Source organism: Centropristis striata, chromosome 4, assembly GCF_030273125.1.
Source record: "Centropristis striata isolate RG_2023a ecotype Rhode Island chromosome 4, C.striata_1.0, whole genome shotgun sequence".
NCBI classification, from domain to species: domain Eukaryota; kingdom Metazoa; phylum Chordata; class Actinopteri; order Perciformes; family Serranidae; genus Centropristis; species Centropristis striata.
In genome coordinates, this window is record NC_081520.1 from 11,945,666 (window position 1) to 11,962,612 (window position 16,947).

The 16,947-nt window shown below is 39.2% G+C and overlaps 2 protein-coding genes across 2 annotated transcripts; one reads left to right on the top strand and one right to left on the bottom strand.

The window, feature by feature from the left end:
- Positions 1-1,126: 1,126 nt before the first annotated feature.
- On the bottom strand, positions 1,127-16,365 carry si:ch211-105f12.2 (RIMS-binding protein 2-like). Its single transcript, XM_059330944.1, has 7 exons — positions 16,262-16,365; positions 14,914-15,186; positions 2,954-3,135; positions 2,429-2,585; positions 1,950-2,071; positions 1,759-1,830; positions 1,127-1,673 (listed from the first exon to the last, which is right to left on the bottom strand). The coding sequence occupies exons 2-7, from the start codon at positions 15,026-15,028 to the stop codon at positions 1,608-1,610; spliced, it is 714 nt and encodes a 237-aa protein (XP_059186927.1). The 5' UTR covers positions 15,029-15,186; positions 16,262-16,365; the 3' UTR covers positions 1,127-1,607.
- ywhag2 (3-monooxygenase/tryptophan 5-monooxygenase activation protein, gamma polypeptide 2) lies at positions 7,324-13,111 on the top strand. Its single transcript, XM_059330943.1, has 2 exons — positions 7,324-7,550; positions 11,014-13,111. The coding sequence occupies exons 1-2, from the start codon at positions 7,464-7,466 to the stop codon at positions 11,668-11,670; spliced, it is 744 nt and encodes a 247-aa protein (XP_059186926.1). The 5' UTR covers positions 7,324-7,463; the 3' UTR covers positions 11,671-13,111.
- Positions 16,366-16,947: the final 582 nt, after the last annotated feature.

Below are 16,947 nucleotides of genomic sequence, written 5' to 3' on the forward strand. Positions count from 1 at the left end.
TGTGCGTGTGTGTGTGTGCGTGCGTGCGTGTGTGTGTGTATGACTGTTAGAGCTCTTCCTGTGTAAACCACGTGGTTCAGACGGGGTTAATAAAAAGATCACATTCACTTCTGGGTTTTCTTTCTTCTGGGGAGTCCAAAGGATGGTAAGACCCTGACAGCAAGTGACTTTTTTATTTCTTTCTCTTTTTTATTTATTTTTATTATCCGATGTTTCTGCTTTTATTTGTTGTATCTCTCCAATCAAAATGCACTCAAATATGCAAAGGTTTACTACTTTATGTCTTATTATTGTGCTTTATCAGCATAATTTTGAGCAACATAACGGTTGAATGCTGTGTGTGCAAACTGTTTTCATGTTCGAGAATCTGCTTGTGTTTCATTTAATGTGTAAAAACTTGCCATTACTCAACCCGTCATGTCTTCAGTGTTTGCGGAGGGCCGACCAGATGCTACTGATGTACAGTGTTGTCACCCATAAAGTAGAAAGCACTACTAAACTTCACTACACAGTGTAGTGTTTCCTACTTTATGGATGAGTATACTGTTGGCTGCAGAGAAATGTACAAGAAGCAACCAACGGACTCTGTGTGAAAGATTTGAAAACTTGTAACCTGCTGAACGTCTCTGATGCTTTTGTAATTTAATCTTGTATGATGTTCATTTATTACACATTTAAAGGATAATGGTGAATGTGAAAACCTGTGAGAATAGAAGTGTATTTGAATTGACATAGAAAAAAAATCTTATACCAGCATAAACTGAGATTGGTTAAAAGAAAGCAAGAGAGCATTGTACAAATTAAAGAGATTTTATTTTTTGCTTTATACTTGTTGCACTGTAACATGAATAATTTCCCTCATACAAAGTTTCTGTTGTGAATTTTATTTTACAAAAAAATTGTTGTAAAACAAAAACTATTGCATGTTAAAAAACTATAATCAATTATAGAAAATATATAAACAGGATATAAGGCATATATGGATACACTATATAAATACACAATATGAATATAAGGTTTATTTTTAAGGCTAAAAAACTCTATCCATTGCCATCAGGTATGATAAGTAATTAACCGGAGGATGTCCCATGTATACATTTTTATTTTGTAATGCAAATGTATACATAGGACATGTCATTAGTTGTGGGTTTGTTTGTTTTTCTGTAAAAGTGCATTTAGTAGAAGAGAAGTGAATGTAGTCAGGCAAATATAATATGAATAAAATACCTCTGATTTGTATTTTTCTGTGCTTTTTCCCACCAAGTGATTTGAATTTTTTGTAAAAAAAAAAAAAAACAGAAAAAAAGAAAAGATCTAAATAAATAAATCATCTTGAAATTGTATGTTGAAAACTTTTTCTCATTTTGCATTATCCTAACTTATACTCATAAAACTGGTACAATTAGTATAACTGATTGCTCACTTGCATAAAGCCTCCATGGCTTGCAGTCTAAAAGCAGGTACAGAGCCACACTATGATATAAAAAATAGAAAATACATTTTTTGACACATAAAATGTCCATTCAACGTTTTTTTAAATAAATAAAAAAAACCTGCTGATTTCACTTTGTTTTTGAGACTTGGCATTTGTAGCGAACATCTTCTCTTTAATTCCAGGGCAGCGGCTCCAGGTAGTTTGATGGAACCAAACCTCGCCGTCCGTGCAGATCACCCTAAAATTGAGAAGAAATTTTAACTTGTGCAAGAACTTATCACTTTTATCATTAATTGTATTGTAATTTTAGATGTGACACTCACATAGTAAAATCCATCTTGATCCATGTCACCTAACACATAAATAATGTCTCCAGAACGAAAGCCGAGCTCATCCTTTGAGAGACAAAAAAAAGTTTTGAAACGTCACCACAAACAAACCACTTGGTTGCACTTGAAGCAACACATAGGACAGAAAAGTCGTTAAAAGCACAATGTGTCATCGTGGTGCTTACTTCACTGTCCATGTTGGGTGAATTCTCCCACGGGTCGTAGTCAAATAAGGCCACCATTCGTCGAACGACGATGTCATCAGAGATACTGGCTTCATCCATCAGTTCTGGTGTTAAAGACATACCTGGGGGCCCAAAACACACTTTAGAATCACACAACCTTAATGCTGAAATAGAGAATTAATTTGCACATTCATCATTAGGAGTATCAAATCTCAAAGACAAAAGATTTGTATAAATATCTACTTTTGTGCAGAAATAAATAATTAGTGCAATGTTTTTATAATATAAAGTCAAGATTTCTGTTTTAATTTCACGAATTGTTATTAGTTGTGGCAAGTTTTTTTAAACTTTAGTAACATCCTACAGTTACAAACATTCACAGTTTAGCACAAACAGCTTTTCAACTCTACGTTATGTTATATTATTTCTACATAAAGTGTGTTTTAGTACAGTGCCCTGCAGAAACAGACGCTTGATACCTGAGCGATCCACAGGGATGAATCCCTGCTGCATCAGTAGTTGCTTCAGGTACTCATCATCCACGGGGATTTCAGCCACCATGTTACTTGGCACATAACCCGAGAGACCACCGGACTCCCCATGATAGAAACCGTCACAATCTTTGTCTCCAAACACCTAATAAATGCAAAGTTTTGTGCTGAATTTTAAGTTTTGTAAGATAAAATGTTTATTTGCATGTTGCAGCAGTAGGTAGATTTAGTTTGTTTTTTTAAAAAACACACATCAATGAGTGAAATGTTGACAGGAAGTAAAGAAAAAAAGCAGATATCATTGTACACTCAGCTGGCCTAAATCTAGCACACACAGGAAATTGTGTTTTTTTCTAAGAAGCTTTGATGAAGTGAGGAAATACAACTCAGCAACATTTACAGTTACACCTAAAGTGCACCACAAAATAACTCCTAACTAACACAACACATTAACTGCTGTACTTTTACATGAAGTTGCAAAATGTAAAAAGATATCACACGTTTTTTAGTTACCTTGATTATCTGGCCTGGCACAAAAGGCAGCTCCTCTGCAGCCGTCTCGTAGTTCGGGGACATTGCAGCAGGGTTGTACGGGTAAAGAGCCACAAAGACGCGGATGGTGGGTATGGACACCTGGCTTGCAGTCTCAAGCTCCCATTCTCTAAGGTCGTCTGGAGTAGCAATCCTAATTTCATCTGGAAATATCAAAACATCCACCTCCAGCCTCGTCTCCATTTACAGCAGTGTGAGCGCTCAACTGTCCACTGTCCACTAGACAGATGGCCGCTGTAGACAGCAGACCTCTCCTTACCCTAATTTGAGGTAACTAAGCTAAGCAGAAGGAACAGTAATCCTCTTTGAAGCAAGTGGAGAGATTCATTAGTTCAGGACTGCTTGTTGCACTGTAAGACTGTGCTATGCCATGTACAGGAGTAATGGTTGGCAAAAGAAACCACTAATATGTTTTCTGGATCAGATTATAACATGTTGTTCTGTTAGGTTGTTTTTTTTTACATCTATGCAGCAGCTGAGAGAGCTCCTAGTGTCTGTCAAATAATCCTAAAGGGTAATAAAAAAAAGTCCAGAATTAAAAAACTGTCATATAAGAAATAGAGGTTGAACAAACATGCATTGAAGAGGTTTAACAAACATGCATTGAAAATAAAGCTATAAATTTGATTTTCGAAAAAAAAAAATTGCTGTAAATAAATAGGTCCAATTAGAAAACAATGAAGTTAAAGCAAATCTGTGAGACAACATTATTTCTGAAATTTTCTGCACCCTGGTTTTCTCAGGCCTGACTTCTGCATCTACGTGCTAGTCAATAACTCAATACTCAATACAATACACTAAATACACTAAAAGAATTAAAATCCTTTGACAGTTGAAGCCATCAGAAGAGTATCCATATTATTTTAAGTCAAGGTTAGGTATGAAGAAGCAGTGTTTACCTCCTCCTACGACTTAACCTAGTTTACATGTCACTGAGAGTCGACACTTCCTCTCTTGACCTCTGTGCAGGTCAGCAGGTGGTAATCTCGTCCTGCAGATAAACAGAAGGTTTAGGAAATACACACCTGACAGCAATGCATGCTGGGGGATTTTGTGGCCAAGTTTTTGGTTTAGACACTCAAAAACAATCTAGTTGAAGGTTTCACTCATTCCTATTTTAAACTAATTACACCTAAACCTTAGCCCTCACATTTTAAATTAATGTTTTTTTTAAATCTTGAGGGAAATTAGTGAAAAGCTCTCAACAGCATCAGTATTCATGCTCTTTATTCACTGTTAATTTAATTTCCCAACATGAACATTTTATAAAACGTGAAAGGAACATTTATTTTTTACTTGTATCACAGGCATATTATGATTATGTTTGTTTAGCATCTCTTTGTAATCGTTAGGCATCGTTTCATTGGTTTGTGTCACTCCTGTAGTAGTTTTGTGTCTTCTGGTCATTTTGTGGCTTTTTTGTTTGTTTTTTTGGTCTCTTATAATCATTTTTGGGTCTTTTGTGGGCATTTTGCATCTCTTAATAATCCATCCATTACCTTTGTGTGTTTTGTTTAGTTGTTTATTAGGTTTTATAAGTCAGTTTTTTATTTATTAAAAGCAGATATCTCTCATATTGTCATACTTTTATGTTTTTGTGCAGCCTAATTGCTTTGTAAATTGTAAAATTGATTTTTACTGCATCAGTAGTGTTTAGGGTTTGTTTGTTTGTACTCTATAAAACCTGTGAACAGTTTCATTCTTGTAGATTTCAGGAAACAGTCCTGTGGTTTCTGAAGCTTTTTCACAACCTACAACAACAACAAAATCTTTTAAACTCCTCACTGCAGAACATGACGTCTCGTCCTCGTCTGACACTCTAATTTACTTGTTTGGCCAGAAGAGGGAGCTGTGAACATTTGTTTCTCCGTCTGTTTAAAGGAGCTCATATTGTTAGAGCTGCGAGTGGCTTGGTAAAGCTGCTGTCCCTGATACGCATAGTCTGCTCTTAGTATGCTTAAAATAAATAGCTGCACAAATCCAACCTCACCAGCAGAGTTTGCCCTTTTGCCTTGAGGACAGGTAATGTAGTGATCTCAGATTACAGTTCAGGGACACCCTGTAGAGACATCCTGCAAACATCATGATGTCAAGATTTTAAAAAATTCAAACAAATTTAAAGTCTGAGAGCATGGGACAATCTATCTAAAATGTGACACTAAGAAAACATAATATGTGCAGCATTATGCTTATATTAAATAATTACTTAATTTAGGTAAAGGAAAACAAAATTAATTTCATATGTTTTTGTTAAAATGAAATTCAAAATTTTCAAATTCACATAAAGAGATGTCTAAATGTCTCCAACAGTTCCCAAAATCTTAAAAAGTGCCTTGCTATTCGGCCTTATACCCGTCACCATGGTGGTGAGCCGGTGATGCAGCAGCTTCTTAACATTTTGACTCTCAAGTCCTGTCATAAAACTTTATTTGCCTCGGGGCTTGCTTTAGACCAACTCTCTTTTTATGAGCAGTCCAGGACCACATGCATGGTGACCCTGCTGGTGTGACGCTCACTGAGGCTCACTCTCCGGGACTGTGAACAACTCAGCAGTCTGAGTGCCTGCGGTCGTGTTACAAGCACGTACAGTAGAAGTCGTAACCCCCTCTGTAATCTGTGGCCTAAGGTGCAATTTCCAATGGGGATGATGGTGGAGACATTATACACATTATACACTATTATTGTTTCAGTCATCTACAGGGGTGGATATATGATTGCACCTTTTGTGCCCCTCCAAAGCAACTGGGCAAGAGCACCAGTAAAGGTTTAAGGGCTTGTATAGCCATTTTTCATATTAATACCCCCTTTATTAGGGCCTAGGGCACAACACAAGAGCTGGAAAACCATGCCAAATGTTTTCTATGGGAAGGTTTAATGCTGATTTCCTATAGCCACCCCTGGCTGGGTTTTGGTCCCCCACTGTGCCACCTTACTGAGAGAATCCTGGAGTCACCCCTGCACCAGAGTCTAAATGAGAGAAGATAATGGTAATGACTTGAAACAAAAAGTTTCTGACTTGTTTCTGGACTTAATAGACATGTTGTCATGGGTCCAGAATTACACATACAACACATTTCTGTGTTAATCGGAGATGTGACACCTCCAATGTGTAACCGAGTCCTTAAACACAAAAGGTGTGAGAGCCAAGTAGGAAAGTGCTGCTGTAGTGCCATTATAACGAGCCTCCAGGAACAGCGCCGAGCTTTGAAGCTAATTTGACATAGTGGCCAAATTGTGTAATTACAACAATGGGCATGCTTGCTCTATGGGCCCACATGCGGAAAGATTCAGGTAACTTTTAACTTTCTTGGCTTCATGCACCACTGAGCAACTTTCATAGGAATGAACATAGCTCTGCTTCCAACACTGTATCCAGTTCTATTAATGCATCCATAGTCTGCAATGAAGGTGCAGTGACACAAAGAGCACAGATGTAGAAGATCTGGAAATACAGACAAATTAGAGGAAAATAGTTTTTTTTTTTTGCAGGGGCTCTTAAAGAGACAGGCGCTAAAACGAAGCGTTTCAAACAGAGGGTGAATACAGGTATATTCAGACAGACAGTATGAGAAATATAATGCCTTTTTTGAATGTTAAAACTTCTAAACATGTTCTAGTGGAAACCCAGAATACAATATGAACCTGAAAATTAGCATAATAAGTCCCCTTTAAGTTGTTGGACTGTGTCTCCGCATACTGTATCCAGATCGATTTGCATTCTAATAAGCCTTTATATTTAAGTAAGGACAACTGAGGCTCATCAATTTAAAATTCTATTAATCTACATGGAGATTGACCTGAATTACAAGTTTTTCACATAAATGCTGGTTTAGTTTTGTGGTTCTTTTTGTTCAATGTATGGATTAAATTGTACATTTCAACAACTGATTGAGTATGTGGGCTTTAGACGTTGTGCTCTCTCTGTCTATAACTCCCTTATCTACCTAAATAGGGGCCTAGCAGCTTGGCAAAATTGTTTTTTCAGGCCATGCCCTGAGCCCAATTAGCCACATGCAGGTTGTGATTAAGAGGTGACCCCTTGCCCCCTGCTGCAGCCCCCACAGTGAGATGCTGCGTCACACCCAGACCTCTCTATAATCAATCAGTTGGCTCGATCTCCAGCATGCAGGACTCTATTTCCCACAAGGCCTTTAGCCCAGCTGCTCCCATCCATCCATCCCTATACGCCTCTGGTTCCCATGTATGGAGTGTTACATCATTGGCACAGACACCCACCTTTCTGAGTGATGACGCAGCCGAGGGAGAGTGTGCGAGGAAGGGAGGAGGGGTGAGGGAGGGAGAGAGGAGAGGGTGTCCCGTCTGCACGGAGCACAGACAGACAGCAGGGAACAGCTGCAGCATTAGGTTCGCGTAGGATTTCACTGCATTGCGATTTAAAAATATCAATCATTTCATCCCCAAAAACTCAAGTAGAGCAGCTCGACTAAAGCAACCAAATATCATTTAAAAAATGGTTGATCGCGAGCAGCTGGTGCAGAAAGCCAGGCTGGCTGAACAGGCTGAGAGATATGATGATATGGCAGCTGCAATGAAATCGGTAAGTCCATTCAAAAAAAGATGATAATTATAAGTATGACTTGTATGAATAATGTTTTGCTCTCTTTGCGTAAAGGCGCGTCCCGCAATCTCGACTGTGTTGGCTGTAAATCTGGGGGGTTGCACTGCTGGCTTCATGTTACTGCGCTGCAACTGAGAGAAAAAAAATCATATTTAATATCTGTATTGTCTTGTCGTCAAATCATCGACAGCTCAGCGCCTTTTTTTTTCTGAGTCCAGTCCAAATCGTCTGCTCCTTGGGCGGTGCCTTTCTGCCGGCCGAGCCAATGAAGGGATATTACAATGAAATGCACACAGGCCTGAGCTTGATCTCTCGGTTAATAAGAGGCTCGTATCATATAATGGCTCTGCTCTATTGCATTTGCTGCTTTGCCTCCCCTCTCTCTTTTACCACCCCACCCCACCTCCCCTCCCTCCATTATGCCTAATTTATAAAAGCTTCTGCTGCTGGGAGCCATGTGAGGTTGCTCGGAAAAAGCCTATCTACTGCTGCTGCTGCTGCTGCCCCCTCCTCCTCCTCCTCCTTCCCCTCCCCCCCCCCCCCCCCCCCTCCTCCTCCTCATCTTCCTCCTCTCTTTGTCACATTAATTAAAATAATATGCATTATCAAATTCTGCTCATTTTTCATGCTGGTATTGAGGACTTGAAGGCATTTTTGAGCATGATTGCATCATTTAAAAAACTCTCCAAAAAAAGGAGAAAAAAAGAGCCCTTTAACTGCTCTTTCCTCTAAACAAACGTAGGAGGCAGCAGAATCTCTCTAGAATATTCTTTGTCATATTGCAGTGAGTCAATATGATCACATTTGATTGTGGACTCTGTTTTCTCCTCAGTTTATTTCTCATACATGTGCATGCACTGATTCTCTGTCAGATTCCTCCTGAGCAGCAAATTTGGAGTCATTTTGGGTTAATGACCCTGATGAAGTGTAATATTTGATGCTGAAAGGATCATCTGCCTCACAGGGTCTTTCTCAGCGCTTATTGGCCGCTGGTGAGGACGGAGCCTTTTGTCTGCTTTCCTTTTCTTTTCTTTTCTTTTTTTCTCCAAAAGAAATTCTGGGAGGTGTATTCACCAGTGGGTTAAAAAAATTGCTGTGTCACACCAGCTCGTACTGGAACCAATAGCATCCTGGGAGTCTTAGCAGGGAGCCTGCATGAGCTCACATACAGATTTAAATCGTCATACGTGCTTTTAAAGGAGGAACATTTTCTCAGGAGTGAGCCCCTGTGGCTCGTTTGTCATCGAGGGGTTTCTGGTTGCAGGAGGTGGGATGAAGTGTGTGTGCAGCGAGGGATTCCTTTCCCTTTAAACAATCTGCCATGTCAGTGCGGTCCAAACTAGGCCCTTTTGCAGGGGTGTGTTCTCACTCTCACTCTCTAATCAAAGGGGATCCCTTGCCATGACAGCCAGAAATTACAGAACAACATGGAAAATATAAATATGCCTTATTCTCATTGATACAGCCTTTTGTGGAGCTTTGCAGACTTAATTTCTAAGGTTATGCTAGAGCTGCAACTAACAACTTTTTTCTCATTTGACCAATTAATTGTAGTCTTTAAATTATAAGGAAATATTTAAAAAAATGCAGAACATAAGTGACATCTTAAATGATTTGTCTAATCAACCATGCAAACCCCAGAGATAATTAGTTTACTATCAAAAAAGATAAAGAAAAGTATACATTATATATATTATTATAAAGTATTTGTTCTTGTGAAGCTAAAACCAGTGAATTCTTGACATTTTTTGGCCTCAATAAACTTAAAGATGAATCAGCGATTATCTGATTAGTTACAGAGTAATTATCTGTCGATCAGCTCATTCAGCAATCGACTAATTGTTTCAGCTCCAGAGGTGTATGTTGGGCTTTTAAGCTCTAAGTGATGAACTCATGTATTTGTCATGGATTATGATCAATGTCAGCGAAGCCCTTGAAATTACGATATTTGTGACAGTCAGCTGCCTTCTCAGCTAATTTTTTAAATATCTCAGCAACACTGTAATCCAATTGGCACAGCAGTAAGCTTCACAAGCATCAGTGCATTATATTTAGAGCAATGACCTATTTGTTTCTGTTAAAAAAACAACAGTTGAGTCATTTGATTAATGGAAATCATTTGACAGTAGATTTCATGTTTGTGGTTTGCATGCATATAGTAGGTGTAGAGTAGGCCGCTCCATCTCTCCAGCTCGAGCTTTGCTCTTCATCCACTCAGCGTGCGACGTTGCAATCCTGCGCCATCTTTGTGCTCCTCTGCCTGAGCAGAAAATGTCAAAACTGATGAATGACGAATGTTAGCAGCACGTCAAGGTGAAACTTTTCAGATAAAAAGCAGCTATAATATTTTGTGAAACCTAAGCTACATATTTCTTCTATATATATGAATATATATTAATGTATATTCCAGCCTCTATGTACTTATTGATCTGAGAGAAGCCAACACAAGGTTGCCTTTCAAATCAAATAACCCTGAGTAATGTGGCCTTTTTATAGCAACATGGTCTCTTTGGAAACCAGCCAACTATCAAACTGATCCGTCAAAATCTAAATTTAACAGTCGAACTCAGAGTGATGTCCGGCGTGGCGTTTGAGACAGGTAAAAAGGTCAGTTTGAGCCGGAGAGAAGGTCACTGGGACATGTGAACCGCCTGTGCAGTGATGGTTTTCACTTACAGTGCAGCTGCCCCGGAGTGCTCGTGGGAACATTTTAGCCATCTCCTTCCACTCCTGTCCTTTCCCAACCCCCCCCTTCGCCACCGCCACTGTCGACTTGCTTGAATATTGTTTCTGACTAACTAGCAGTATTTGTGCACGTGACAGCTGGAGCTACTGGTGCACTAAATGAGTGGATTGGCATGGAGACTGTGAATTGCACATGACAAATGAAATATTGTTCACCTTCTGTGCTGTGAGCTGTACTGTTAGTCTGGAGTCTTTCACCGAAAAAGAGTGTTTTTTCAATAATTGTGGCTGCAACTAACAATCTGTCAATCCGTTTCTTCATCGCTTGGTTTGTGAAACTTTAGAAAAATGGATTACGTGTATTTTTTTTGGGATATTTATGCCTTTACTACAGGAGGCAATTGAAGGAAACAAGGAAAGAGAGATGCAACAAAGGTCCTCAATCGCGCTCGATCCAGGGATGTTGCAGTTTGTGGTTGACGCGTTAATCCCCAATCCACAGTTGCGCGCCTCAATGTTGCATCTCAAAATTGCCCTTTTTTATACCATTAATCTAAAATATTAAATTTATGATGATTTCAAAGTCAAGCAGAAAATCCTCACTTTTGCAAAGCTGAAACCATAAAATGATGACAACTCTCGTAACAACTTTAGATTTTCATGGATTTTATGTGTTCATTTCCTTTATCCTGTCTGCAGTCCGGTGACTTGTGCACTGAAGCTGGTGATTAAATGGTCCATTGTCTCCTTCTTCCAGGTAACAGAGCTGAACGAAGCCCTGTCCAACGAGGAGAGGAACCTCTTGTCTGTGGCCTACAAGAATGTGGTTGGCGCCCGCCGCTCCTCCTGGAGGGTGATCTCCAGCATTGAGCAGAAGACCTCAGCCGACGGCAATGAGAAGAAGATTGAGATGGTGAGAGCCTACAGGGAGAAGATTGAGAAGGAGCTGGAGGCCGTGTGCCAGGATGTGCTCAACCTTCTGGACAACTTCCTGATCAAGAACTGCAGCGAGACGCAGCACGAGAGCAAAGTGTTCTACTTGAAGATGAAGGGCGACTACTACCGGTACCTGGCCGAGGTCGCCACGGGGGAGAAGAGGGCCACCGTGGTGGAGTCGTCGGAGAAGGCCTACAACGAGGCCCACGAGATCAGCAAGGAGCACATGCAGCCCACCCACCCCATCCGCCTGGGCTTAGCTCTCAACTACTCTGTGTTTTACTACGAGATCCAGAACGCCCCGGAGCAGGCCTGTCATCTGGCCAAGACCGCCTTCGACGACGCCATCGCCGAGCTCGACACCCTCAACGAGGACTCCTACAAAGACTCCACTCTCATCATGCAGCTGCTCCGAGACAACTTGACACTGTGGACAAGTGACCAGCAGGATGACGAGGGAGGGGAGGGCAACAATTAAAGGGAAACCACACTTCGAAAAAAAATATATGAAGGGCCGGTGGACTTTGGCAGCCGCTTTTGCCGATGATACTACCGCAGCAGCAGTTCTTTATTTTTCCATGTGTTAAAAGAAAAGAATCAAAAGAGAGGTGAGAGTGGAGGTTAAATCTTAGTTTAAATATATATAGAAATATATATACAGTTGAAAGGGGCCTCCGTCTTCTTGATTTTCTCTTTGACATTTGCCAAAACCACTGATATGTCAGTCAATCAGCCTGAAGTGGTTGTTGTTGGATTGAAATGGCAGCCTCACACTGGCATAGGAACTGATCTTGTTCTGTCAAGATAAGCTGCTTAGTTAGGTTTTTGCGTGATAGACATGCATTTGAGTCACTTGAGAGAGAAAATGCTTGAATGGGAATGCCTCACAAAAATAGTTTGCATTGGTTCCAGTAGTAAGTAGGTAAATATATGAGAAAGAGCCCAGAAAGCCATTGATGTAAAACTCACACAAACTATAGAAAAGAGATAAACGGATTATTAATCCTCCCCCCCAAAAAAATAAAAAATAAAAAATTTGAACGGATAAGGAGTGAAAATGAGGACGTGATAGCAAAAAAAGATTCCCCTTCGTTAAAGTGCAGATTAGTCTGTTATGTCACTGGAACCATAGATTCTTTTGGAGGTGAAGATTACTAAAGGCAGAGACTTAACAATATAAAACAAAAACAAAAAAAATTACAAAAAAATAAAAGCAGCTTCAGAGTTTGTGGTTTACTTCTGTGTTTGTTTTATTAAATGCACTTGCCTACTATACTGTTTCTTCAGTGTAAGATGATGACAACAATAATATCGATTATTCAATATTGTGCATGCTGGTGATGTATTTATATACAGTAGCTTGACTTTATTAACTTATACTGTGGGTGTTAAGTATTCATATGATTGAGAAAAACAGGCTTTGTCTGATGTTGATTTCTAATTTCTAATTTATTTCGTTTTGTTATGGTTTTTTGATTTGCTATACCAAAATGGTGATCGTAAAAATTGACCTGTAATGGGCGTTGCTATAGTGACATGCAATATGTGTATTTAATTTGTTACTGAAAGAAAAAAAAAGGAAGATAAAAACTCACCAGTGATCACTTAATCTTACCTGCTGGTGTTTGTCACATTGAAGTATGATTATGATATATTTTGAACAGTATTTAAGTACTTTTTTCTGTCATGCTATCCAGTTTTAATAATGGTGAAGTTTTTCAGGCTCAATGTTTCTGTTATGAATTCACAAACATGGACCATATTTTATTTCTGACAGTATACATTTTTTTTGTTTGTTTGTTTTTATACCTTTTAGCTGTTCCTGAGTGACAAAATATCTTGAATGTGAGTCATTATGTAGCAGTTGCACAAGAACCGAAATAATAGCTATGATAATAAAAAAGAATATGACTAAATTATACATGCACCATTTCCGTGGTGGTCTAGTGTATTGTTGTATCCTCACCCATGAGAAAATTTTGTTTTTGAGGAAAAAACATGTTTTGTTTTGTGCCCTGAGTACAGTATGTGCTTTCTTTTTGTGCCTGTATCATTATTTAATATGCCTCATTTGCAAGTTAACCTTTACAGGGAAAAAAGGATTTATCTGCCAGTATTTTCAGTTCCTGCAAGCATGTGTGCAAGATGTAATATTTTTCCTCACTTTTACATGTGTCGGACGGTACTGCTCTCTGTACAGCACATAGATATGAATATTCAACACCAATGCACAAATAGAGTCACAGGGAAAGCATAGGCAATTCAGTAGAATTGGTTATTGATTAGCAAACTTGATATTTAACGTCTTCAGAACAAACTTTAGACACTAGGAAGCTGCTCAAGAGCACAGAAAGCTGCTGAACGGATTTATCTTCATAATGCTGCTACTTCTATAGATTATTACATTAATATATTCATACAGATGGCAGTTTTCCGGACTTTATTTTTTGCTAAGAGATGGCAGTTTTTCCGGGACTTTTATTTTTTATCTCAGATGTGAGGGCTTAAGAGAGAAACCAAAAGCCTTAAGGTCGGCCACACAACCTCGTTCATGTATGCCAGTTATGTCACCATCATGAGTCAGCCTCCGTGAGCTCACACTGTATGTCACAGCTGCTTTGATTTATTTTTAACGTAGTATAAAGTTGATGCGCTTGAAGGCTCGCCAGACAAATAGCATGAAATCCTGATGCCAATCTCCACAACTGCTCACACAGTTTAGGAATATAAGAATGAGGTCAAATATTTCACTTCAAATTTTGTGTGTTAAAAAGAAAAGTGGAAATTTTTCTATCACTTTTTTTGTTTGAATATTTTTTGAACAACCATGTCAGGAGACTTTCACTCATTGCCAGTTATACATGCATTGTGTTTCTTTTAAATTATTATTTTTTTCTCCTGTGGTTTGTGTTTCTATTTTTAAGTTTTCATTATTTTTGGATGTTGATCCTTGTTTCTGCTGTGACATGAAAGCATACAAAAACAAGAAATGAGGAGAAAAGAATTAGATTTTAATTAGATTAAAGAAGGAGCTGACCTGCAGGGAATTAGTCAGAGAGGAGGCGATAGGGATAAAAACTGTATGCTCTGAGGAATTTTTGGTTGCCATCTGTTGCCCATTAAAGTTATTTGTTATCGGTATTATTCTATATTTTCATTTCTCTCTGTGACGCAGCCATTTAAACACCACACATCATTTCTTTTCATTCTGTAACTTAATTCAACATAATTTTAACACTTCTGTTGAGTTTTATAGCCTAAACATTGATACAGGAAGTCGATATGACCTCATGTAACCCCCTGTGGGTCACAAACCAGGTGTGTGTGTGTGTGTTCCTATCTGGATGGTTGTGTGTGTTCAGTATATTCCTGCACCGTTGCATGTGTTGAGTGTCTGTGGGAGACTGTATGAGATGGAGTCAGTATTAGCTGCAGTGCAGAGACACCACCAGTTCACACAACAACAGTATGTCTGAAATGAGGCTGTTTTTAAGGCCGTCTTGCTAATCATTAACTAAATTAGGACATAGATCAAAGAATATTGCTTCAAAAGACGACAGGTTTTATGATCTCAGCAGAGGAGCGCTGCAATAAAATAAAATCCTGCATCTCATGATGGACAATGGGAAGGAGAACCTGCTTCTCTCATAGGCTTTTATTAACATGCACATTTTGTTTTTTTACACCTAAATCTTGGGTTTGTCAGAGTAATCATACATACCTGTGTGTTTCAAACTGGGAGTCACACTGATTGATAAGCTGAAGTGGCAAGCTGCTGGATCGCCCGCCCTCAGACTGCAGCCTCTTGCTGCAGCTTGCTGCACTGAACCTTTCATGAGATGAAATTCTGTGCTTTGAAAGGTCCTCCTCGCCAGCCAATCACAGACAGGCTCACTCTCCGCAGCCACCAATCCTCTTCCTGTTGCTAGGGCTATAATAAGTATCCCACTATTAGCCCGGCTCCTTGCTGCACTGCTCAGACACCTATTGCATCCTGTAAAAAAAAAAAAAAAAAAAATGAAGGCTCAAAGCACAGGAGGCATTAGGATTCAGCACCAACCTATCTTCCAGCCTGTGTTTTAATGCACTGCTACACTTTCAGTGACATTGGAGTCATGGTTATTGGTAAATGTTGGTCACATCATGCATCTCAACACACACTGGGGCCTGCTGATGGATGTAATTAAATCTCAAGTAGCTACAGATCAAAATGCTGCATGTTTTATTAGAAATTCAGTCAAATTAAAGTAAAACTAAACACATAAACCACATAGAGTATTATGTAATTCGTGCTGTTTTCATTAAACATGCATATATATTCAAACCAGTTTATTTAATCAATGTTTTCTACATCCCTAGAGAAGACAAAGCTATAAAGGTCACATCCACAGGATTCATACAGAAGAGAAAATTGTTCAGACATGCTTCACTTCCATTTATGCAATAACTGCTCTCTCTGATCACTTTCGTCACATGAAGCATTATTTCCCCCAAGGGGAGGCTGGGATGACAATGCACAAAAGATCATCGAATCACAATTATGTCACACAAAAGGCGAATGCCATCTAAATCACTCGATCGAATTCCTCGCCAGCATCGGTGTATGACACCACAATTTTCAGCAGCGTCTGATTGAAAATGTCCTCATGATATGAAAGAAACCTCTGTCTTTGATGATTAAAAATAAACTGAGGATGCCAGGTGTATCTTGGAGATGAAACAGGTAGGGTTATTTTTGTCCTCTCTGAATTTCATGAGCTGTTTCCAGTTTGGAGAAAGGTAGCTGTGTACACGTCCACTCCTGTTTTTGGCTCAGGGGAGGATAATAGATTAAAAGAGAGTGTTAAAAATTAAGAGTATGAACTGACATTTTAGGAAATATGCTCATTTGCTTTCTTGCTGAGAAGATCGATATCAGTTCCATGTCTAGGGCTGTCCTGAATGTCTCTTTTCAGACCTGTTGTCATATTTTATGACCTCATCAAATAATAAAAATATTCAGGCAAGGCAAAACAGGCAGAACATAACTGAAGATTGAACCGACTGAAAACCAGGACTGAAATACATACCAAACTAACAATGAGATGAAGGTCAGGTGGAGAAAAAGGGTGGAGAGTCTCTGCAGGCAGGAAGATGATGGGCAGGTGAAGCTCAAGGATCTGGGAAGGACTAATGAATCAGATATGGAGCAGGTGTGTAGACAGGTAGGGAAAACAGACAAAGACAGGAAGTGAAGAAAGCCATAATGCACAAGTAACATAACTCACAAACTAAAACAGGAAACACTAAACAGAATCCATCAACAAGAAAACGAAAGCCTCATGAAAACCAGCTGAACATATGGAAACAAAGACAACTGAAAAATACAGATTTAACCCAAGACCATCAGAAAGAACATCTGAGGGATGACCTCCGCTCTCCTCCCATCTTAATCTCTTGCCGACAGAAGTGAGGTGCATCACACAAGTCTGAAATGACCCGATGCAGCCACCACTGGCAGCTAATTCTCTAAATATTAATACTTTTATCAGTGTCGCCTAATCTTCATCCGCAAAAGTGTAGAAATAAAACTAAACAACATTAAACACACAGGTAAAAGCATGTCAGGTTTGTTAGTTTAGAGTTTTCCAGGCAGATTTTGTTACCGGACCGTTTTCTTACCCCTTTTTCCAATCCTTATGCTAAGCTAAGCTAAAAGCGTGCTGGCTGTAGCTTCATATCATATAGACATGATTGTTAAAAATCCTCTCAACTA

Excerpts from the sequence above, each read along its gene's own strand:
- ywhag2 (XM_059330943.1), top strand. The coding sequence starts at position 7,464 with ATGGTTGATCGCGAGCAGCTGGTGCAGAAAGCCAGGCTGGCTGAACAG. Across the intron at positions 7,551-11,013 it reads TGGCAGCTGCAATGAAATCG|GTAACAGAGCTGAACGAAGC; the intron begins GTAAGTCCATTC and ends TCCTTCTTCCAG.
- si:ch211-105f12.2 (XM_059330944.1), bottom strand. The coding sequence starts at position 15,028 with ATGAAAGGTTCAGTGCAGCAAGCTGCAGCAAGAGGCTGCAGTCTGAGG. Across the intron at positions 2,072-2,428 it reads CATCCCTGTGGATCGCTCAG|GTATGTCTTTAACACCAGAA; the intron begins GTATCAAGCGTC and ends TTGGGCCCCCAG. Across the intron at positions 1,674-1,758 it reads ATCAAGATGGATTTTACTAT|GGTGATCTGCACGGACGGCG; the intron begins GTGAGTGTCACA and ends TCTCAATTTTAG.